This window comes from Pelobates fuscus, chromosome 7, assembly GCF_036172605.1.
Source record: "Pelobates fuscus isolate aPelFus1 chromosome 7, aPelFus1.pri, whole genome shotgun sequence".
Taxonomy (NCBI): Eukaryota; Metazoa; Chordata; class Amphibia; order Anura; family Pelobatidae; genus Pelobates; species Pelobates fuscus.
The window spans coordinates 6,630,310-6,655,041 of record NC_086323.1 but is presented as its reverse complement, the minus strand read 5'-3'; the positions used below and the strand labels follow the sequence as shown (position 1 = coordinate 6,655,041).

The following is a 24,732-nucleotide window of genomic DNA, read 5'->3' as shown; positions in this document are numbered from 1 at the left end:
TATCGGCACAGCTTTCCTTTTGAAGTAGCAAAGTCTGGCGTCTTCAAATGCGATATTCATTTTTATTTATTAACTTTTTGTTGTAGAGCGGCACCATGATATATTTGGGATAAGAGTTTGTATTGCATATTTTAGGTTCACATTATGTATGGGATGCAGAGCACCAGAGACTCAGACTGGTAAAAACATTTTGATAGGAGGGGAGAATTCTAAATGTGACCAAAGAGGGCCTTAGTGCCAAAGGACATTTTTTGTGGGCCTATAATAGGATTTGGACAACCGTTGCTTAGCTCTTTAACTCAGATTACTATAACGATATTGTGTAACCACCCGCCATTCCTGCCTCCAGACATGTATCCTTCCCCAACGCTCTGTATAAGGACGCCATCATGGGACGATATGGAGGAGAAGACACAATCTCCATCCCACTGGTACCAAGGAAAAACAAAACAACACACGCAATAAAGGAACGTCAAAAAATGAGGAAATGATCACACATTCTGTTTTATTGAAGTGTCATTCAGAGATATCTAATATATATTAGTTTTTTATTAAAAATCATCCTTCACAATATCAAATATATTTTGAACCACGTCTTCACGTATTTAAATGTCAGCATCTCAGCTGCTTGGAGATAATTGTGCACAGTATTCATTAAACACTGAAATAAAGGCTCCAAGACCAGGAAACCTCTATTCTATCCCAAATGTCACCATTTCTACCCTTCATCATGTCCGATCCTTTTTTAAAGGAATTAACACTTTAAACTCGAGTTATATCTGACTGAAAAACTCAGTTTAAATATCCAAGTGATTGTCCCAAAACAGCTATTTTGTCCTATATGTTGAATTCCGTTTTCAATTTGCTGCAATTCACTGTTTAGTGATGAATTATTTCAGTTTTTTTACTTTTTGTCAGTTTTTACAGGCGATTTTGTACTTTTTTTATACTTTTTATCTGTACTCTAGCTTTGGGTGTAGTGACAGAACGTACCCATGGTTTTATTGTGTACCTCTGCTCACCCTGTAAGTACTGTTTTGGGGGGCACAGCGCCTGGACCCCAATAGGCAACATAAAGGGGGTAATGTTTGGGGTCCGGTCTGATAGAGCTGCCTCGCTCCGTATCATTGCTCAGACCGTTAACCAGAAACTGCCAACTCTCATCATGCTTGTTCTGGACTGGCAGAGCATGGTGAGAGTTGTGACTAGATTTATTTTTTACAATTCATTTTCATCACTAACAACTGATTGAAGCTGATCAATGGGTGCTGTTATTCCAAATATAGTGGCACTCAATTTATCAGCTGGGTCAGACAGTCATTTGGTGCCAATCTCGTTCTCACCAGACGGCCTGCTTTCTATACATAACACGGGACACTGGGCTGTTTGATGTATCTGCTGCCCCCTGTGGACAAATGCAGACAAGCAGATAAACATGGAAAACACACAATACCCAGGGCAATACAGTAACAGGTTTTATTCAATAAGTGAGAATTGCTGGGAATTCAAATATAAAATCAGCCCAACTAAAAACGGTTTGTTAGAACTATGTTGGCCTCAACGTTTAAATTCACACTGAATTCTTGGTACTCTCCCGTTAGTAAATAAACCAGCCTCTGAATCTCGTAAAATGTACCTAGTTAGTACCTGAACCCCCTGTGCCCACCCCAGGTACCCAGCTCTGAAAACATCTCCAACCTAATCAGCTGGAGACGAGTTCAGTGGCAGAAAGCTCTCTGCTGGAGCTCTGAGTGCATGCCTGGGACCGCAGCTCACCTATATTATTATTATTATTATTAATAAATAGCACTGTACTATAATAAACGGAACGCCAGACATGTCACTGACACTGGCTGGAACTCAGAGAATGTTCATTTTATTCACTAAGCTGTGAGTAGTCGTGAACTCCAAAACGAAAAATAGGCAAAAGGAGCTGATTTGGAAACAACTCAGAAATAGTCACTGGGCTATTTCAGTTTATTAATTTCAATTCACTATTTATTACAGAAACCCCTTTGTAATGTCGTGAAACGTGACTGCTGATTTAATAAACGAGATAAGCGACAGATTTTTGGAGTGTATTCCCTTTGACATATCGATCTGTCTGCCTCTGGAAGGGACTTATTGGTTGGTGGTCAACTGGTTTTCCAGCCAATGTCTTTCCGGGCAATAAATTGTTATTAACAGAGCAGAATGGGAAGCTCTGCTGTAGTGATATCACAGACGACCAGAAAGGATGTCGTGCACTTGGGAGACTCAAATAATGAATAGTTTGACGTTTAATCATGGGACGATGCAGCTATGTGAGGACACCACAACCACTACAGAGTGAAAATACACTTTAAAAGGATTTTCACTTCACAAATGAGCAGAAACAAAACTAGACCTAAATAATAATCAGACTGCTCAATCTGAGCAATCATTGGGAACAATAAAGTGCAAATTCTTCATAAACTGTCTCCAGTTTCAACTCCACCAGGATCAGATAATCTCTTCCCTTACGGTCCGAACCCCAACATTATATTCTGGGGTTTTGTAATGTCCTGAAAACGAGATGCTTGGGGTATAGGATAAAACTGCCAGGACGGCATAGTTATGGTGACATGTAGTAACCATTGCAGGGAGATGAAGACTAATAAAATAAAATTGCCACACAATGGCTGTATAGTCTGTATAAAATGTGGGGGCATTATAGAGCCATATCAATACAGAAGGAACAGTGATGTGTTAAGAAGCCAGGGAGAGTGTTCAGGGCCGTGCCTCTTAACCGATGATGTATGCCTCCAGTAGGGCTATCCCAGTATCTCGGGCATCTAGCAGTGAGTGTCCAGGCCGTGCCTCCTAACCGATGATGTGCGCCCCCAGTAAGACTATCCAAGTATTTTGGGCATCTAGCAGTGAGTGTCCAGGCCGTGCCTCCTAACCGATGATGTATGCCCCCCAGTAAGACTATCCAAGTATTTTGGGCATCTAGCAGTGAGTGTCCAGGGCTGTGCCTCCTAACCGATGATGTATGCCCCCCCCAGTCAGACTATCCAAGTATTTAGGGCATCTAGCAGTGAGTGCCCTGGCCGTGCCTCCTAACCGATGATGTATGCCCCCCAGTAAGACTATCCAAGTATTTTGGGCATCTAGCAGTGAGTGCCCAGGCCGTGCCTCCTAACCGATGATGTATGCCCCCCAGTAAGACTATCCAAGTATTTTGGGCATCTAGCAGTGAGTGTCCAGGGCTGTGCCTCCTAACCGATGATGTATGCCCCCCCCAGTAAGACTATCCAAGTATTTTGGGCATCTAGCAGTGAGTGCCCAGGCCGTGCCTCCTAACCGATCATGTATGCCCCCAGTAAGACTATCCAAGTATTTTGGGCATCTAGCAGTGAGTGCCCAGGCCGTGCCTCCTAACCGATGATGTGTGCCCCCAGTAAGACTATCCAAGTATTTGGGGCATCTAGCAGTGAGTGCCCAGGCCGTGCCTCCTAACCGATGATGTATGCCCCCCAGTAAGACTATCCAAGTATTTTGGGCATCTAGCAGTGAGTGTCCAGGCCGTGCCTCCTAACCGATGATGTGTGCCCCCAGTAAGACTATCCAAGTATTTTGGGCATCTAGCAGTGAGTGCCCAGGCCGTGCCTCCTAACCGATGATGTATTCCCCCCAGTAAGACTATCCAAGTATTTTGGGCATCTAGCAGTGAGTGCCCAGGCCGTGCCTCCTAACCGATGATGTGTGCCCCCAGTAAGACTATCCAAGTATTTTGGGCATCTAGCAGTGAGTGCGGACTCTCAGAGCAGATGTGCTCTGTGCCATTTTATAGACAGACATTAAAAATAAATAAGTAAAAATAAAAATACCCCCCCTCCCCCTTAGCATAACATGGGGGTGTATACTGCTACCTTCCATTTATAGAAGTTAACTACTTTCTTTGAGATTTATAACTTTGGCTTCAACAACCCCACACACCTATTTAGTTGCCAATACCGTAGTATGTCGCTGCATTCGGAGAAGAGAATGCTGAGCGTTTAACGTGAGCATCCAAGATTCTCATCTCAGCATTGTCTTCTCCGAATGTACACTATCCGTGCTTTAATATATCTTACTTTCAGCTTTCAAAATGCAGAGATAATTAATCCTGCAGACATTCTGTACATTGAAAGCTCCCTGTATCTCTTATTGGTATTAACGAATTAGAAGCTATAAGAAGCCATTAGAAGCTATAAGACGTGCTAACAGGTCTCACGCCAACGTTGGCAACGCTGGTTATCATTAAGAGTCAATAAATCCCACCGTGACGTGCAGGATTAAGCTGGCTCGCAGTCTAATATTCAAAGAACTTGCAGTTTTAACTTTTATTTATTCCTGGTGAACAAAAATCTCTGCTATGGAAACCTAGCGTACATTTGAACCAATGTGTGTGTGTGGGGTGGAGGTGAATGACTGGGGGGGGGGGGGTGAGATATGCCTCTGAGAACCTCTTACTCTCTCAAAGGACTGGCTGTGGATCTACTCACTAATACTCACTACTAGTGCTCCTCGTCCTGAAAATAAAATCACAGAGCTTTAAATATCAGGAAGAACTTCAAAACCAGAAACATAAAATAAAATACAATAAGGATCCCAGCGTCACGTGCCAGGTAACTATCTGAGTAGAAGCGGTTACACCAGCATTCCGGTATAAGTAGTGACCCTTACTTATTAACCGGAGAGTAATATTTCACTTAGTGCTGGTTTTATTAAACTTGATGACCAGCCGTGAAAGGTCAAAGTGTTGCTTTCAATCTTTGCCGTTAATTAAGGATCACTGACACACTGATGGACTATCCCTATTCATTAACATCTTACAGCTGCAGCTAATGTTTGTGAATAACTCATTACCATTGGGTTCGGCTCAGATATACATGGCTAGTTTGTCGATCCCAGATCAATTAGATGACAAACATTCTGCCGATCACTCCATGAATGTTTAGCAGAATATCTGTTTAATTTATTTGAGAAGCAGGACCCTTCTCCTCATCATTGCAGGGTTGTTTGGTCCTATTACTGTCAAATCTCTGAGGTCATATCTCATATGATAATAAACATAATTTTTCCATTTTATGATTGAGAAATAAAAATCAGCCTTATATTTCACCACTCTGGATTTTATCCTGGATGTTGAGTCTTTGTTGACTCATAATCTGACTGGATTGAGTGGAGTTCAGTTTATCGATGGTGTTTGTTTGGGTTCATTCCACTTTAGATGAGGTTGGCCATACTTGATGTGGTGTTAGAGGAACCACTGAGTTGCCCAGAGACTGAGAAAATATTTATATTCCGAATTTGAGGGCCTCTAGAGGAGACGCATGACCAATACAGCATTACAAGTACATACACTAAGAGGCCAAGAAGTATGACAGCCCCTATGATAAGTAGAGCCAACCCCACACTGTGCATTGTTATCAATACTGTACCATAGCCTCCAATATCTCCCGTAAAAGACATTATGTAAAGCACAACCCCACTTATGAAGATAATGAGGCCACTGATCAGAAATATCAAAATGTCCGAAAAGCCACCACTTTTCAGCATGTCTATGCGCTCTCGACTCTGTATGCAGTGCATGTCCTGGATAGCAGAGCTCAGAAGCTGCTTCAGCAGGATGAGCAGAGCTAGTATACACAGCATGGACCCTATGGCTAGCCTCCATTCTCCGGATCTACTGGTTGTTGTGGAAAGCAGTACAATGCCACCAATGCCACATGCAAGAATGAGGAGAACTGAAGTTGTGTAGCACACAATTGACCTGACTGGGTCTTTGGACCACCAGAGCTCCAGGTGCTCCTGTAGAATCTCATCCTCCATTTGTTCTTGATTGGGAGGAGTCCTGCTTGTTGTTGTTGAGGGCTCTTCCATATTGGCAAATTATAGTAATGAAGAAAGCCAGATGCCAGCAGAGTGTAAGCTTACGGTCCACTCATGGTGAGCCTGAGGCCAAAGAAGAGTCTGTGCTAGATTGGACTACAGTTCCCATTCCTGCCTTAGAATGTCACGCCACGATGGGGAGGCAACAGCTTGTGTACCTCGGGAGACAAACCACCAGAAGAGAAGAGTAGCACTTTCACAGTGACATAGCACTCCCTATGTCTAGAAGGCAGAGCTCAGGTCAAGGCCAGTAGGCCGTGATTCCAGTAAATTCACAAACGCTGCAAACTCTTCACTATGTTCCTTTGTGCCGCCTGGTGTGTGTCCAACAAGCAGGTCCAGGTGTGATACCTATAGAGCAAAACAGTCAAAAGAAATAACGTTAATATCTGATAAAACACCTGTGTTACCGAGCACCACTAATGAGGGACTAATTCCTCAATAGGTGGGGATACTCCCATTGTTTTTATTTGCTAAACAGTGAATTGTGACAATGTAACTAGGTAACAGTCTCTTAAAATGCTGTTGATTCATTTAAAGGGACATTCTAAACACCAAAACCACTTCAACATAATGGAGTGAGTTTGGTGCATAGACTTTGCCCTTTTCTGTGCAATGAAAACATTGCTGTTTCTGAGAAAATGCAGCCACTGGAGGCTCTTCCTCGTTAATACATTTTGGGTTACAAAGGTCTTTCCTTGTGGCACATGATGACACCATGATCGGGCAATGCAATCGGGGGTCCTGGATTGACAGATTTCCAGTACTCTGTGCATGCGTTGTTAATCCTCATTCCTATTGGACCTATACCTACAGAGCTATCTCAGAGAAGGATGGAGCTGTAGAGGGGAGAATGGAGAGACGCTAGATTACAGACAAGTTTAATGGTCATTTTTTAAAATTTGTAACAGTGGACTCTGAATCTGAAACAATAAAGGAAGACCTGAAGGTTAAAAATAAATGTGTTTAATTCCTGTAAGTATTGATAAGTAAGGATTTATTTCAGAATGTGTTTCGTCAGTTGTTTTAGAATTGATTGTAAGCCTTTTCAGCATCCTGGAAGGAAGCAAAGAATCACTGAAGATATAGCCCTATCCATAGAGCAGTTCGCCTGCTCTGGAACAAGTGAGTACAATATTTGCTATTTATACTCCTGGAATTTTATACTGTGAGCGCTATTTGTCATTTCTTTTTATATTTTATGGTCCACACACGACTGAGAAGCTATATTCATGTATCCTTAAAGTGGGGATTGTACCACTGCACGCTATCTATACTGGAGCTAGTTCAAGCTCCATAAAACGTGAGTAGGACTGTATACTCTCCCTGCTAGTACCTACTGCACCATCATCTCCTGTCTTTTTCCATATACGGATCCACTGCTGATCATCTATGAGATCCCTATAGAAGAATCCTGCTAAAACCTCCAGATACCACCCCTGGCAAGTGTACATTTGCATCTACATTGAAATACTAGTTTTGGACTTATCCAACCTCTGGACTTTATAATTTGGACATTTAGGTATACATATCAATATTTTCCCTTTTTAAGTTGTTTTTCATTGTACCGTAGGGGATAATTAATCTCTGGTCGCCACCCCTTCTGTTGTTTTTACTTTGTTTTCTGACTCCATAAGTGGGGAAGAGGGATCCCTACTTTTGGGGTTAGCTGCCTCCCAGTAATATTATTTTATTACTAATAAGCATTCTCAACGCTGTCCCTTTCTCTATATTTCCGACAGTTTAGTTAATGTATTATTATTATCCTATCATGTCCTCTACAGTCAGCCTAGTTGTCCATTAGAAGTTCCTGTATTACGTGTTCTTATCTCCTGTTGTGTTTATCTTCGCTCACTAAAAGCGAGCCATGTTCTGGCGTTGAAGTGACACTCTACGATAGAACCAAACGTTAAAGTACAATTCAGAATGAGCAGTGCTTAGTGGATGAAACATGTAATTCGCTACGGCTGAGCAAGGAGCAGACACGCACATTGATCGCCGAGGACCGCAGCCAATCAGCGGTGTTGGCAGAATAGCGGCATGGTGACCCCAGCTATGACAGTGAGTGACTCACTGAGGGGACTGCTAAAAATGGGAAATATCCTGAGCTAATCAGTCTGTTATGTGTGTACATTATATACGTTGCGGAGCTATACCCCCAGGTGGGAAGTGCTATTTACTAAGCACAGCCAGGCTTACTCACTAAATTCTGATTTGTAGTTAATCGAGATTGAAATAGGAAAAACATATCAGCTCGAACAAGTCACGCCTTTATATTAGCGTATTCCGATTTTGCCTTTGGGATTTCAATTTGCTACAGTGTTTAATTTAGCGTATAAACCGACAATCGTTGTGACACAGCGCAGATACTCCCTAAATATACTACGAAGACCTGGAGTTTGCAATGGGATTTTCAATTTGCTGTTAATAAACCCTGAAGTTATTATACCCTCATCTCCAATTTAGTACATTTCTCATTTCTTCTCTGATTGGGGGGATATTTCATAGATGATACAGGAGTCAGTGGCCATATGCTTTGCTGTTTCTCTTCAGTAGATAGAAGATAACAGTGTTTTTAATTCCTATTGTGACATCCCTTTCTTTCTGAGACAGCCATCAATCCATCCCATAAGAGTACCTTATCAGTAACCCTTGTAACTCTCAGAAGTAAAGTGCTGACACCCACCTTACATACCTGCCTCCCCTTGGGGATGGTGACTAAGAAGAGCCCAGGCGATGAAAGACGAATTAAGAGACTGAGAAAAATTCAGAAAGTCAGTGGTTAATAGCAGAAACAGCATATAGAGAGAGCATTCAGGGTCCGGGAGACAGAGCGGTTACACAGACTCTAAATGCTGTCACTCAGCCTGACTCTTATCACCAACTGGCCTCACTGTCACCAAGTCCCTCTGTGTAACTCTTCATTGTCCCCGGCTCAGCGAGTCACAGACTGTGTCACCGAGTGTCATTTAACTTCCTGGACGGATAGCATGTGATGCTGTGTTAAGGGATGTGGGCCGGACGCTAGGCATGTTTTAAAGTACATTTTAAATGTCAGATAACATTTATTAACAATTCCCCCTGCTGCCCTCCAATATATTTATCGTTTTTTATTAATGTATTGATACGTTTTATTTAGTTACATTTATTGCTGTTGATTTTTTTATCGATTTGTTTGATTTTATTACTTTTGTTGCTGCTGGTCCACGTTTGAAACATTTTATTTTGTTCGTTAATTGTTTTAGATTCATCGTTGATACGTTTTATTTTGTTACGCTGATTGTTTAAACTTACTTTTTAATTCACTTACTTTTATTGCTTTTTTATGTTTTGATACATTTTGTTCAAGTTTTGGTGAATTCATTGATGTAAATTGTCAGCTTTCTATAGTTTAGATATATTACACCATGTGTGGGGAGACATACACCATAACCTTATAGCTGCAGTTATAATACACTGTGTGCGGGGAGACAGGGCACCTCCTTACACCATAACCTTATAGCTGCAGTTATAATACACTGTGTGCGGGGAGACAGGGGACCTCCTTACACCATAACCTTATAGCTGCAGTTATAATACACTGTGTACAGGGAGACAGGGGACCTCCTTACACCATAACCTTATAGCTGCAGTTATAATACACTGTGTGCGGGGAGACAGGGGACCTCCTTACACCATAACCTTATAGCTGCAGTTATAATACACTGTGTGCGGGGAGACAGGGCACCTCCTTACACCATAACCTTATAGCTGCAGTTATAATACACTGTGTACAGGGAGACAGGGGACCTCCTTACACCAAAACCTTATAGCTGCAGTTATAATACACTGTGTGCGGGGAGACAGGGGACCTCCTTACACCATAACCTTATAGCTGCAGTTATAATACACTGTGTGCGGGGAGACAGGGGACCTCCTTACACCATAACCTTATAGCTGCAGTTATAATACACTGTGTGCGGGGAGACAGGGGACCTCCTTACACCATAACCTTATAGCTGCAGTTATAATACACTGTGTGCGGGGAGACAGGGGACCTCCTTACACCATAACCTTATAGCTGCAGTTATAATGCACTGTGTGCGGGGAGACAGAGGACCTCCTTACACCATAACCTTATAGCTGCAGTTATAATACACTGTGTGCAGGGGAGACAGAGGACCTCCTTACACCATAACCTTATAGCTGCAGTTATAATACACTGTGCGGGGAGACAGGAGACCTCCTTACACCATAACCTTATAGCTGCAGTTATAATACACTGTGTGCGGGGAGACAGGGGACATCCTTACACCATAACCTTATAGCTGCAGTTATAATACACTGTGTGCGGGGAGACAGGGGACCTCCTTACACCATAACCTTATAGCTGCAGTTATAATACACTGTGTGCGGGGAGACAGGGGACATCCTTACACCATAACCTTATAGCTGCAGTTATAATACACTGTGTGCGGGGAGACAGGGGACCTCCTTACACCATAACCTTATAGCTGCAGTTATAATGCACTGTGTGCGGGGAGACAGAGGACCTCCTTACACCATAACCTTATAGCTGCAGTTATAATACACTGTGTGCAGGGGAGACAGAGGACCTCCTTACACCATAACCTTATAGCTGCAGTTATAATACACTGTGTGCGGGGAGACAGGAGACCTCCTTACACCATAACCTTATAGCTGCAGTTATAATACACTGTGTGCGGGGAGACAGGGGACCTCCTTACACCATAACCTTATAGCTGCAGTTAGAATACACTGTGTGCGGGGAGACAGGGGACCTCCTTACACCATAACCTTATAGCTGCAGTTATAATACACTGTGTGCGGGGAGACAGGGGACATCCTTACACCATAACCTTATAGCTGCAGTTATAATACACTGTGTGCGGGAGACAGGGGAGCTCCTTACACCATAACCTTATAGCTGCAGTTATAATACACTGTGTGCGGGGAGACAGGGGACCTCCTTACACCATAACCTTATAGCTGCAGTTATAATACACTGTGTGTGGGAGACAGGGGACCTCCTTACACCATAACCTTATAGCTGCAGTTATAATACACTGTGTGCGGGGAGACAGGGGACCTCCTTACACCATAACCTTATAGCTGCAGTTATAATACACTGTGTGCGGGGAGACAGAGGACCTCCTTACACCATAACCTTATAGCTGCAGTTATAATACACTGTGTGCAGGGAGACAGGGGACCTCCTTACACCATAACCTTATAGCTGCAGTTATAATACACTGTGTGCGGGGAGACAGGGGACATCCTTACACCATAACCTTATAGCTGCAGTTATAATACACTGTGTGCAGGGAGACAGGGCACCGCCTTACACCCTAACCTTATAGCTGCAGTTATAATACACTGTGTGCGGGGAGACAGGGGACCTCCTTACACCATAACCTTATAGCTGCAGTTATAATACACTGTGTGTGGGGAGACAGGGGACCTCCTTACACCATAACCTTGCGGGGAGACAGGGGACCTCTTTACACCATAGCCTTATAGCTGCAGTTATAATACACTGTGTCCGGGGAGACAGGGGACCTCCATACACCATAACCTTATAGCTGCAGTTATAAATGCCCCCCAATGAGCTGTAATACAGCTGTTTCATTAAGATGAAGTTGTTTTGGTGCTTAGAGTTTCCCCTTAAGTATATATTTTAATAAGGTTTAGCATTGAAATTCTGATTCTTATTTGGCATTTCAGACTAGTGAGTTAATTAAGCTCTGTACCTGCCTGTCTACTTTGTGTGTAAGTAAATGTGACGTTATATGTTACTAATAAAGATAAACAGTAGGTGTGGCTGGAATTTTAACTCCGTGTTTGCTCTGGTAAAGAGAAGTTTGGATACGCTATCATCTGTTCATCTGTTTGTAAATACCACAAGCAGTCTGACAATTAGTTCATTGTAACAGACGATTGTCCATCAGTCACACTCAGACAAACCCGACAATTAGGTGAATGTTAATGGGGCTTAAGAAATTTAGGGGTTCAACGTGCCCCCTATTTAAGGTGGCTCATAATGTTACTACTGTCAATATGCAAAGTTGTGATGGTGTTTAGAAAAATCCATTAATAAAATTTACTGCAAAGAACTCAATCGACAGAAGAAATTTCTGTTCTCTTCAGATGATTGGATTGTTCTTTTCATCTTTTTACTGATCATAAGACTGTTCTTTATCGTTAATGTTGCTGCATGTATTTGACGGGGACAGTTTTTGTGACAATATTTCCTGATTGACAATGCATCACTTTGTCCGTCTTTTATATGTTTGGTTTTAAATGCATTTCTTTGCATTCAGTAAATAAAACTTTGAGTGCTTTGTAATTCTTTCTCTCTTATCTTAGCCAGAAATCTCCATGAAATAGCAAGTGACGGGAGTGACTTTATTAGCGCACGTAGTCTAAAACATTTACAGCAAACAGTGACGTTTCAGCGTTTCTATGATCAGTGAATGTCACAGTAAAATTGTTCCACACGGTTCCCCTCTCGGCAGACCCATGCGAAACTTATTTTTACATTTTATAGATGGTACATTATGGTATACTTAAGGTAAATACAATATTTACATACAGTTTTATTACTAACATTTCCTGTCGGAGTTCCATATATTCAAAATACATTCATATTGATATGATCACAAATCTTCCATTATTCACATTATATTTTACCATTTTCTTTTTTTTATTATAAGCAAAATATATACGCCAAATAATAACAAACAAATAATAACAAACCAATAAGAATCAGGGTTAAGATCTCCTAAATCAAGTTTAGGCTACATGAGAATTTCATGAAAATTGTTGAAGATTTCAGTTATTGCCTCATTATTTACGTAATTATTCAAGAATACTCAGTTAATCTCGGTTAATTCTAGGGTCTTTATATAATTGTTTCTCCTCTTCCTTTATCTTAGATCTATATTCTAACCATAATATTATAGCAAATTGATAGCTCCTATTAAAAGCGTATGCCGATAATTCTTCTATATATTTTTCATTCTCCACACTATTTATCCATTCAGTTATAGTCGGAATATGAGTTGTTTTCCAATGCAGTGGTATCAATATTTTAGCCGCTGTTAAAAGATATGGTTCGCATGTCTTTCTTAGTTTATCAATTGATATAGGAGTGTGAAATAGTAATATTTCCTCTGGGTTCAAGGAGATAGGTCACTCAGTAACTGAGCGACTTAATGATACTACTCTTTCCCAGAATTTTTGTATTTGTGGACAATACCACCAAATGTGGAAAAGTGTACCGACAGCTACTCTGCAGTCTGCACCTCCAACACAATTGCGAGGTTTCAGAATTCCAGGCATGCAGTTTTACCGGAGTATGGTACCAACAAGTAATACGTTTATATCCTGTCTCTTGATATTTAGAGCATGCTATTGAACAGTGAATTAATTTAAATATTTTCCCCCATTGTTGATCATCTAAGTTAATATTAAGCTCGGCCTCCCATTTTTCCATGAATTTTAATCTACCATAATATCTGGTTTTGCTTAATTCTTTATACATATAGGAAAGCTATACATATAGGAAACAGTTAAACATTAGACGCTTCTTTAAGCTGTTATAACTGCTGTGGAACGCACAGCCATTTTGCTTCCCGAGCGTGGAACGCATAAAGATCACGTGATCGGCAACTATACACGTGACGCATGGCGTATGACGTGGCGTATGACGAATGCGGAAGTGGCTGGAGCTCCGAACGGACCCGGCTTTTTTCATTGCGGCTAAACAGCTTCACCTGAGAAGAAGATCCCGACGAATCGGAACCAGGCAATTGGAAGACACCCACTATTCCACCAATGACTTGGAGGGCTTAGCCCTATATAATAGCTTTTGATTGTTAGCGTTTTTAGGATGCTGTTTTGGATTTGATGTACCTGTTAAATATGATTTGCTGAAAGAGGTCCCTGAGGAAGTCCTTGCTGTATAAGGACGAAACGCGTAGGACCAGCATCTCTTTCTTATCTGTTTTTATTATATTTTATTTAATTTAACCTTTTTCAAGTGAATAAATCGCCTTTAAAGTATTCCTTTGGTTGCTGTCTGTGAGATTTCGTGCTGACCTGGATACCCTATCGGCTATCACTTGAGGAGGGAATTTTAAAGGAACATACCCCCCATTTCCATCCAGGGGAGGCACCTATAATACGCTTTATTATTCTGGAATATGTGAGTGCATTCTGATCACTGGCAATTTTCATTACAGTTTTTTAGCAATATTTGCACTATGTTTTGTCCTCTATTATAGGTACACTAGCAATATCCCAAAATATCCCATCAACTATATAGTCCTGTAACCTGGTTATCAGCTGGGAGATAACCTCGGGAGGCCGTGTACCTATCAGTTAAGTTAAAGTTTTTTCTTAAGTTTTTTGTGTTTTATCACTTTTTCACGGGTGTCCGTGTTGTTTGTTATTTGCTGTTTTCCCACTATATCTATATACCTGATACTATGTATGCATGCACACCATATACTATATCACTATACCATATACTATATCGATATCTATATACCATATACTATATCTATATACCTGATACTATGTATGCATGCACACCATATACTATATCACTATACCATATACTATATCAATATCTATATACCATATACTATATCTATATACCTGATACTATATCTATATACCTGATACTATCTATACCTATATACCTGATACTATAATCCATATTTATAAACCATATACTATATCTGTATACCTGATACTATATCTATATACCATATACTATATCTATATCTATATACCCAATACTATATCTATATACCTGATACTATGTATGCATGCACACCATATACTATATAACTATACCATATACTATATCAATATCTATATACCATATACTATATCTATATACCTGATACTATATCTATATACCTGATACTATGTATGCATGCACACCATATACTATATCATTATACCATATACTATATCTATATACCTGATACTATATCTATATCTATATACCTGATACTATCTATACCTATATACCTGATACTATATCTATATTTATAAACCATATACTATATCTGTATACCTGATACTATATCTATATACCATATACTATATCTATATCTATATACCCAATACTATATCTATATACCCAATACTATATCTATATACCTGATACTATATCTATATACCATATACTATAGCTATATCTATATACCTGATACTATATCTATATCTATAAACCATATACTATACCTACATCTATATACCATATACTATATCTATATATATAAACCATATACTATATCTATATACCTGATACTGTATCTATATCTATATACCTGATTCTATATCTATATCCCTGATACTGTATCTATATCTATATACCTGATACTATATATGTATCTATATACCTGATACTATATCTATATACCTGATACTATATATATACCTGATACTATATCTATATACCTGATACTATATCTATATCTATATACCTGATACTATATCTATATACCTGATACTATATCGATATCTATATACCATATACTATATCTATATACCTGATACTAGATCGATATCTATATCTATATACCTGATACTATATCTATATACCTGATTCTATATATATATATCTATATACCATGTACTATATCTATATACCTGATACTATATCTATATACCTGATACTATATCTATATCTATATACCTGATACTATATCTATATACCTGATACTATATCGATATCTATATACCATATACTATATCTATATACCTGATACTATATCGATATCTATATCTATATACCATATACTATATCTATATACCTGATTCTATATCTATATACCTGATTCTATATCTATATACCTGATAATATATCTATATACCTGATACTAAATCTATGTCTATATACCATATACTATATCTATATACCTGATACTATATCTATATGCCATATACTATATCTATATACTTGATACTATATCTATATACCTGATTCTATATCTATATACCTGATACTATATCTATATGCCATATACTATATCTATATACCTGATTCTATATCTATATCTATATACCTGATACTATATCTATATACCTGATTCTATATCTATATACCTGATACTATATCTATATACCTGATTCTATATCTATATACCTGATACTATATCTATATGCCATATACTATATCTATATACCTGATTCTATATCTATATACCTGATTCTATATCTATATACCTGATACTATATCTATATACCTGATTCTATATCTATATACCTGATACTATATCTATATGCCATATACTATATCTATATACCTGATAATATATCTATATACCTGATACTAAATCTATGTCTATATACCATATACTATATCTATATACTTGATACTATATCTATATACCTGATTCTATATCTATATCTATATACCTGATACTATATCTATATACCTGATTCTATATCTATATCTATATACCTGATAATATATCTATATACCTGATACTAAATCTATGTCTATATACCATATACTATATCTATATACTTGATACTATATCTATATACCATATACTATATCTATATACCTGATACTATATCTATATGCCATATACTATATCTATATACTTGATACTATATCTATATACCTGATTCTATATCTATATTCCTTAGTACACAATGCCATGATGTCATTTATCTATTTTAGTTTCTTTAATTAGACTTATTCCACCTACACACTGAATGCTGGTTCTTAAACAAACAGATCTGAATGCCATCGTACATTTCCTGGTCACACACAGAACCCATGTGTTAACCCACTCAGTGCTGGAATGTACATCTGGTTCTAACAAACTCTGTGCATTTCTTTACTTGTAAATTTATAGATAGGCTGACAGTTACAGAAGCAGATTAGAAAACATTCTAGATTGTAAGCTCTTTGAACAATGTCTATCCCTACCTCCTGCTAGTCGTTGATTCGTTATTTCTTTATGTCCCCATTGTACATCGCTGTGGAATATATTGGTGCTATACAAAGTATATAATAATTCTATTATTACTATAATGACATGGATTTTTTCCCAAGACACTGTATTGTTTGAAAAACAAAGGGGAGCTGTGACAGATTTACAGAATGAACAAGAGGTCCAAAGCGGAGTCAGTAAGCAGATAGAGAGTCAGTAAGCAGATAGTGAGTCAGTAAGCGGATAGAGAGTCAGTAAGCGGATAGAGAGTCAGTAAGTGGCTAGAGAGTCAGTAAGCGGATAGAGAGTCAGTAAGCGGATAGAGAGTCAGTAAGCAGATAGTGAGTCAGTAAGCGGATAGAGAATCAGTAAGTGGCTAGAGAGTCAGTAAGCGGATAGAGAGTCAGTAAGCGGATAGAGAGTCAGTAAGCGGATAGTGAGTCAGTAAGCGGATAGAGAGTCAGTAAGCGGATAGAGAGTCAGTAAGCGGATAGTGAGTCAGTAAGCGGATAGGGAGTCAGTAAGCGGATAGAGAGTCAGTAAGCGGATAGTGAGTCAGTAAGCGGATAGAGAGTCAGTAAGCGGATAGAGAGTCAGTAAGCGGATAGTGAGTCAGTAAGCGGATAGTGAGTCAGTAAGCGGATAGAGGGTCAGTAAGCGGATAGAGGGTCAGTAAGCGGATAGAGAGTCAGTAAGCGGATAGAGAGTCAGTAAGCGGATAGTGAGTCAGTAAGCGGATAGAGAGTCAGTAAGCGGATAGAGAGTCAGTAAGCGGATAGTGAGTCAGTAAGCGGATAGTGAGTCAGTAAGCGGATAGAGAGTCAGTAAGCGGATAGAAAGTCAGTAAGCGGATAGAGAGTCAGTAAGCGGATAGTGAGTCAGTAAGCGGATAGTGAGTCAGTAAGCGGATAGAGAGTCAGTAAGCGGATAGAGAGTCAGTAAGCGGATAGAGAGTCAGTAAGCGGATAGAGAGTCAGTAAGCGGATAGTGAGTCAGTAAGCGGATAGTGAGTCAGTAAGCGGATAGGGAGTCAGTAAGCGGATAGTGAGTCAGTAAGCGGATAGAGAGTCAGTAAGCGGATAGGGAGTCAGTAAGCGGGTAGTGAGTCAGTAAGCAGATAGTGAGTCAGTAAGCGGATAGTGAGTCAGTAAGCGGATAGAGAGTCAGTAAGCGGATAGTGAGTCAGTAAGCGGATAGAGAGTCAGTAAGCAGATAGTGAGTCAGTAAGCGGATAGAGAGTCAGTAAGCGGATAGAGAGTCAGTAAGCGGATAGTGAGTCAGTAAGCAGATAGTGAGTCAGTAAGCGGATAGAGAGTCAGTAAGCGGATAGTGAGTCAGTAAGCGGATAGTGAGTCAGTAAGCGGATAGAGAGTCAGTAAGCGGATAGAGAGTCAGTAAGCGGATAGAGAGTCAGTAAGCGGATAGTGAGTCAGTAAGCGGATAGAGAGTCAGTAAGTGGATAGTGAGTCAGTAAGCGGATAGAGAGTCAGTAAGCGGATAGTGAGTCAGTAAGCGGATAGAGAGTCAGTAAGCAGATAGTGAGTCAGTAAGCGGATAGAGAGTCAGTAAGCGGATAGAGAGTCAGTAAGCGGATAGTGAGTCAGTAAGCAGATAGTGAGTCAGTAAGCGGATAGAGAGTCAGTAAGCGGATAGTGAGTCAGTAAGCGGATAGTGAGTCAGTAAGCGGATAGATAGTCAGTAAGCGGATAGAGAGTCAGTAAGCGGATAGTGAGTCAGTAAGCGGATAGAGAGTCAGTAAGCGGATAGAGAGTCAGTAAGCGGATAGTGAGTCAGTAAGCGGATAGAGAGTCAGTAAGCGGATAGTGAGTCAGTAAACGGATAGAGAGTCAGTAAGCAGATAGTGAGTCAGTAAGCGGATAGAGAGTCAGTAAGCGGATAGTGAGTCAGTAAGCGGATAGTGAGTCAGTAAGCGGATAGAGAGTCAGTAAGCGGATAGAGAGTCAGTAAGCGGATAGTGAGTCAGTAAGCGGATAGAGAGTCAGTAAGCGGATAGAGAGTCAGTAAGCGGATAGTGAGTCAGTAAGCGGATAGTGAGTCAGTAAGCGGATAGAGGGTCAGTAAGCGGATAGAGGGTCAGTAAGCGGATAGAGAGTCAGTAAGCGGATAGAGAGTCAGTAAGCGGATAGTGAGTCAGTAAGCGGATAGAGAGTCAGTAAGCGGATAGAGAGTCAGTAAGCGGATAGTGAGTCAGTAAGCGGATAGTGAGTCAGTAAGCGGATAGAGAGTCAGTAAGCGGATAGAAAGTCAGTAAGCGGATAGAGAGTCAGTAAGCGGATAGTGAGTCAGTAAGCGGATAGTGAGTCAGTAAGCGGATAGAGAGTCAGTAAGCGGATAGAGAGTCAGTAAGCGGATAGAGAGTCAGTAAGCGGATAGAGAGTCAGTAAGCGGATAGTGAGTCAGTAAGCGGATAGTGAGTCAGTAAGCGGATAGGGAGTCAGTAAGCGGATAGTGAGTCAGTAAGCGGATAGAGAGTCAGTAAGCGGATAGGGAGTCAGTAAGCGGGTAGTGAGTCAGTAAGCAGATAGTGAGTCAGTAAGCGGATAGTGAGTCAGTAAGCGGATAGAGAGTCAGTAAGCGGATAGTGAGTCAGTAAGCGGATAGAGAGTCAGTAAGCAGATAGTGAGTCAGTAAGCGGATAGAGAGTCAGTAAGCGGATAGAGAGTCAGTAAGCGGATAGTGAGTCAGTAAGCAGATAGTGAGTCAGTAAGCGGATAGAGAGTCAGTAAGCGGATAGTGAGTCAGTAAGCGGATAGTGAGTCAGTAAGCGGATAGAGAGTCAGTAAGCGGATAGAGAGTCAGTAAGCGGATAGAGAGTCAGTAAGCGGATAGTGAGTCAGTAAGCGGATAGAGAGTCAGTAAGTGGATAGTGAGTCAGTAAGCGGATAGAGAGTCAGTAAGCGGATAGTGAGTCAGTAAGCGGATAGAGAGTCAGTAAGCAGATAGTGAGTCAGTAAGCGGATAGAGAGTCAGTAAGCGGATAGAGAGTCAGTAAGCGGATAGTGAGTCAGTAAGCAGATAGTGAGTCAGTAAGCGGATAGAGAGTCAGTAAGCGGATAGTGAGTCAGTAAGCGGATAGTGAGTCAGTAAGCGGATAGATAGTCAGTAAGCGGATAGAGAGTCAGTAAGCGGATAGTGAGTCAGTAAGCGGATAGAGAGTCAGTAAGCGGATAGAGAGTCAGTAAGCGGATAGTGAGTCAGTAAGCGGATAGAGAGTCAGTAAGCGGATAGTGAGTCAGTAAACGGATAGAGAGTCAGTAAGCAGATAGTGAGTCAGTAAGCGGATAGAGAGTCAGTAAGCGGATAGTGAGTCAGTAAGCGGATAGTGAGTCAGTAAGCGGATAGAGAGTCAGTAAGCGGATAGAGAGTCAGTAAGCGGATAGTGAGTCAGTAAGCGGATAGAGAGTCAGTAAGCGGATAGTGAGTCAGTAAGCAGATAGAGAGTCAGTAAGCGGATAGTGAGTCAGTAAGCGGATAGTGAGTCAGTAAGTGGATAGAGAGTCAGTAAGCGGATAGAGAGTCAGTAAGCAGATAGTGAGTCAGTAAGCGGATAGAGAGCCAGTAAGCGGATAGAGAGTCAGTAAGCGGATAGAGAGTCAGTAAGCGGATAGAGAGTCAGTAGGCAGATAGAGAGTCAGTAGGCGGATAGAGAGTCAGTAAGCGGATAGAGAGTCAGTAAGCGGATAGTGAGTCAGTAAGCGGATAGAGAGTCAGTAAGCGGATAGAGAGTCAGTAAGCGGATAGTGAGTCAGTAAGCGGATAGAGAGTCAGTAAGCGGATAGAGAGTCAGTAAGCGGATAGAGAGTCAGTAAGCGGATAGTGAGTCAGTAAGCGGATAGAGAGTCAGTAAGCGGATAGAGAGTCAGTAAGCGGATAGAGAGTCAGTAAGCGGATAGAGAGTCAGTAAGCGGATAGTGAGTCAGTAAACGGATAGAGAGTCAGTAAGCAGATAGTGAGTCAGTAAGCGGATAGAGAGTCAGTAAGCGGATAGTGAGTCAGTAAGCGGATAGTGAGTCAGTAAGCGGATAGAGAGTCAGTAAGCGGATAGAGAGTCAGTAAGCGGATAGTGAGTCAGTAAGCGGATAGAGAGTCAGTAAGCGGATAGTGAGTCAGTAAGCAGATAGAGAGTCAGTAAGCGGATAGTGAGTCAGTAAGCGGATAGTGAGTCAGTAAGTGGATAGAGAGTCAGTAAGCGGATAGAGAGTCAGTAAGCAGATAGTGAGTCAGTAAGCGGATAGAGAGCCAGTAAGCGGATAGAGAGTCAGTAAGCGGATAGAGAGTCAGTAAGCGGATAGAGAGTCAGTAGGCAGATAGAGAGTCAGTAGGCGGATAGAGAGTCAGTAAGCGGATAGAGAGTCAGTAAGCGGATAGTGAGTCAGTAAGCGGATAGAGAGTCAGTAAGCGGATAGAGAGTCAGTAAGCGGATAGTGAGTCAGTAAGCGGATAGAGAGTCAGTAAGCGGATAGAGAGTCAGTAAGCGGATAGAGAGTCAGTAAGCGGATAGTGAGTCAGTAAGCGGATAGAGAGTCAGTAAGCGGATAGAGAGTCAGTAAGCGGATAGAGAGTCAATAAGCGGATAGAGAGTCAGCAGGCGGTTAGAGCGTCAGTAAGCGGATAGAGAGTCAGTAAGCGGATAGGGAGTCAGTAAGCGGATAGAGAGTCAGTAGGCGGATAGAGAGTCAGTAAGCGGATAGTGAGTCAGTAAGCGTATAGTGAGTCAGTAAGCGGATAGTGAGTCAGTAAGCGGATAGAGAGTCAGTAAGCGGATAGAGAGTCAGTAAGCGGATAGTGAGTCAGTAAGCGGATAGAGAGTCAGTAAGCGGATAGAGAGTCAGTAAGCGGATAGTGAGTCAGTAAGCGGATAGAGAGTCAGTAAGTGGATAGAGAGTCAGTAAGCGGATAGAGAGTCAGTAAGCGGATAGAGAGTCAGTAAGTGGATAGTGAGTCAGTAAGCGGATAGTGAGTCAGTAAGCGGATAGAGAGTCAGTAAGCGGATAGAGAGTCAGTAAGTAGATAGAGAGTCAGTAAGCGGATAGAGAGTCAGTAAGCGGATAGAGAGTCAGTAAGCGGATAGAGAGTCAGTAGGCGGATAGAGAGTCAGTAGGCGGATAGAGAGTCAGTAAGCGGATAGAGAGTCAGTAGGCGGTCAGAAAGTGAGGAAGCGGACTCTGCAGTTTTCTTACTGTTTCGTACGATACTCTGTCTTCAAGATTGTTGGCATCAATAAATACATATATCTTCTAAACTAGCATCTAATCATGTGTAACTCTGCAGACATTGTAATAATACCCTTCAAATCAATAATACCTATCACCCTCAGCCAAGCACCTTAGAAGCACTCACTAAGGGCACTGTGCCTCCTTAGTGTGAATTCTAAACACATTCAACTTCCCAAAACAAACACTAGCCTCTCCGAGCACAGAGAGCGACTTACTGTATGAAGCTGAATATTAAAACCAGTAACATGCATGGTATGAGTGTATCACAGAGCTCCACAGAAATAAAGCTCACAGTAATGACCAGAGTATCACAGATCTCCACTGCAATAAACTCACAGTAATGTACAGTGTATTACAGATCTCAACAGTAATTACAATATATCACAGAGCTCCACAGCAGTAAAAAACACACAGTAATGAAGTGTATTAAAGAACTAAATAGAAATACAACTTACAGTGATGTACAGTGTATCACAGAGCTCCATAGAAATACAACTCACAGCAAGTACAATGTATCACAGAGCTCCATAGAAATACAACTCACAGCAAGTACAATGCATCACAGAGCTGCATAGAAATAAAACTCAGTAAGTACAATGTATTACAGAGCTCCATAGAAATAAAACTCACAGTAAGTACAATGTATCACAGAGCTCCATAGAAATAAAACTCACAGTAAGTACAATGTATCACAGAGGTTCACAGGAATAAAGCTCACAGTAATGTGCATTTTGTGAGCGTATCGTAAATAAGGAGCCTAAATGGGCCTATTAATTGTCTTTAAACACTCATTCCTTCCTGCACTTTGACCTCTGGTTGTTGTTCTGACGTAGGTGTTTCGCATGTAAGTGATCCTTGTAGCAGATTATTCTAAACAATGAATTGTGGTTTAGAGGAAGCCGAATTTACCTTCATTTACACTTGATTTATTTTAATACGACTATTTTCAAATAAATTCTGATTCACAACTCACTGTTTAGTGAATAAACGCACCTACCGGTCTGCGCACATTAATTTATAAAGACTATGCGAGGACAATGAGGAATTTTGGAGAATGTAAAACAGATAGCCTTTATAGAAAGTCTGAGATTATTGTATTTATTCTATTGCTGCTATTTAAACACACTATTAATAAATTGTGCTGGGGACAGCATGAGGCAGCCACTGTTAATGGTAAAGAAAGCTTTTTAATAGAACAGATTGCAAGCTCTTGGGACTAGACAATGGGATCCATGAGAATTGCAAGCTGTGCGGACTCTGGAGTCTGTCCTACAGAGCTTGCAATCTTTCCTGTGGGTAGAAATAGAGACGCATTGCCACCTTCTCCCCATCCTCCAGTGTTCTGCTGCCAGGCAGATGGAGGGATTGGTGGCAGTTGAAGGAATTGGTGGCAGTTGGAGGGAGTGTTGGCAATTTCAACCCCTTGTTCTCCCTGACGGCTGCCAGGATAATAAGATAAATGCAAACATTCTGCTGTAACGGCTGACACAGAAAGGGGAAACGGCTCATAGAGAATATCACCTGTCTGACTCACCTGTCTCACCTGTCGGAGTGGTTCTTCACACAGGGGACACAGGAAGTGAAATTAAGGAAACCTGTGGAGGGGATGAGAAGAGGTGATAAGGATCCCCCTCCTTTCTCTTTTCAGATTCCTTGTTTATTCTACCTGCTGCACAGGTGGAAATTCTATCCCTTCCGCCTTGCAGTCAGTGACAGTGATTGGCTGCTGTGTGAAGGCGGGGACATTCCTAGCAAGGTGATCACTCAGTTCTACCTGATTTACAGCATGCCCGGGACACAGCTCACTCACAGTAATGAGCTCTATCCTGATACCAGGAACTGTCTGTGTTATATTTACAGTGTTTGATTTTTTTATATCGAATTGTTAAAGGTTTTATGGCCTGTCACTTCGTGTAAACTTGGCAGAGAGATATCACACTGTGCAAAGGCCGTAGGGTGGGTCAACATAGATAAAGGTGATAGATACTAACTGTCAACATATCTCAGGGTGAGCGACGTAGCAGCAATCTCTCCAATCAGGTAATAATAAACGCCATGTTTTATAACGAACGCCACGTTGGCCAGATTGAGATGTTGTCTGGACGGTAAATCCCACGTTGGGATTTAACAGCTGTAGGTGATCATGTGTACAGCTTTCTGTTCTTGGTAGGAAATTCATGTAAAGTTTGATATATTTTTTTAATAAGCAGTTCGGCGCATGGAGTGATGGCAACACTGAGGTGGTAATAAATATCACACAGCATTATTGAACGTCCATCGGAGGATCCATCCAGCTTATTGCACGTCAGTCAGTGTAAGCAAAGCTTGAATATATATATAATGCCCACTTATACCATACATACAGAATAGATGCGTGAAATAAACTTTTATTCCCTTTTGTTCGGCTGTCCATACACCCTCCGTTCATTTACTGAACCAACTCCGTGTGGTCCCCTTGTTCACACTCCTTAATCACCGACCACCACTGGCTGTTAACCACAAATGAGAAATTAGTTGAAGTGTTTTCCCCATGTGGCCGCCGTTTGTATAACCGAAAACATGTGCTCCAAGAATGGTGACCATTTTGTCTCCCGAACGCAGGTAGCGGTACATGGTTGTTGAGTGCATGAAACTGT

The 24,732-nt window shown here is 41.0% G+C and overlaps 1 protein-coding gene across 3 annotated transcripts; it reads right to left on the bottom strand.

Annotated features, from left to right (window-relative positions):
* Positions 1–4,207: 4,207 nt before the first annotated feature.
* On the bottom strand, positions 4,208–23,752 carry TMEM125 (transmembrane protein 125). 3 transcript variants are annotated; one of them, XM_063427651.1, is made up of 2 exons: positions 23,631–23,752; positions 4,208–6,249 (listed from the first exon to the last, which is right to left on the bottom strand). In XM_063427651.1, the coding sequence occupies exon 2, from the start codon at positions 5,887–5,889 to the stop codon at positions 5,233–5,235; it is 657 nt and encodes a 218-aa protein (XP_063283721.1). In that variant the 5' UTR covers positions 5,890–6,249; positions 23,631–23,752; the 3' UTR covers positions 4,208–5,232. The 3 variants fall into 3 exon arrangements, with proteins under 3 accessions (XP_063283721.1, XP_063283722.1, XP_063283723.1); XM_063427652.1 differs by having other exon boundaries at positions 23,640–23,752; XM_063427653.1 differs by lacking the exon at positions 23,631–23,752 and adding an exon at positions 8,594–8,643.
* Positions 23,753–24,732: the final 980 nt, after the last annotated feature.

Bases quoted from the DNA above. Each gene is read 5' to 3' on its own strand.
- TMEM125 (XM_063427651.1), bottom strand. From the start codon at position 5,889: ATGGAAGAGCCCTCAACAACAACAAGCAGGACTCCTCCCAATCAAGAA.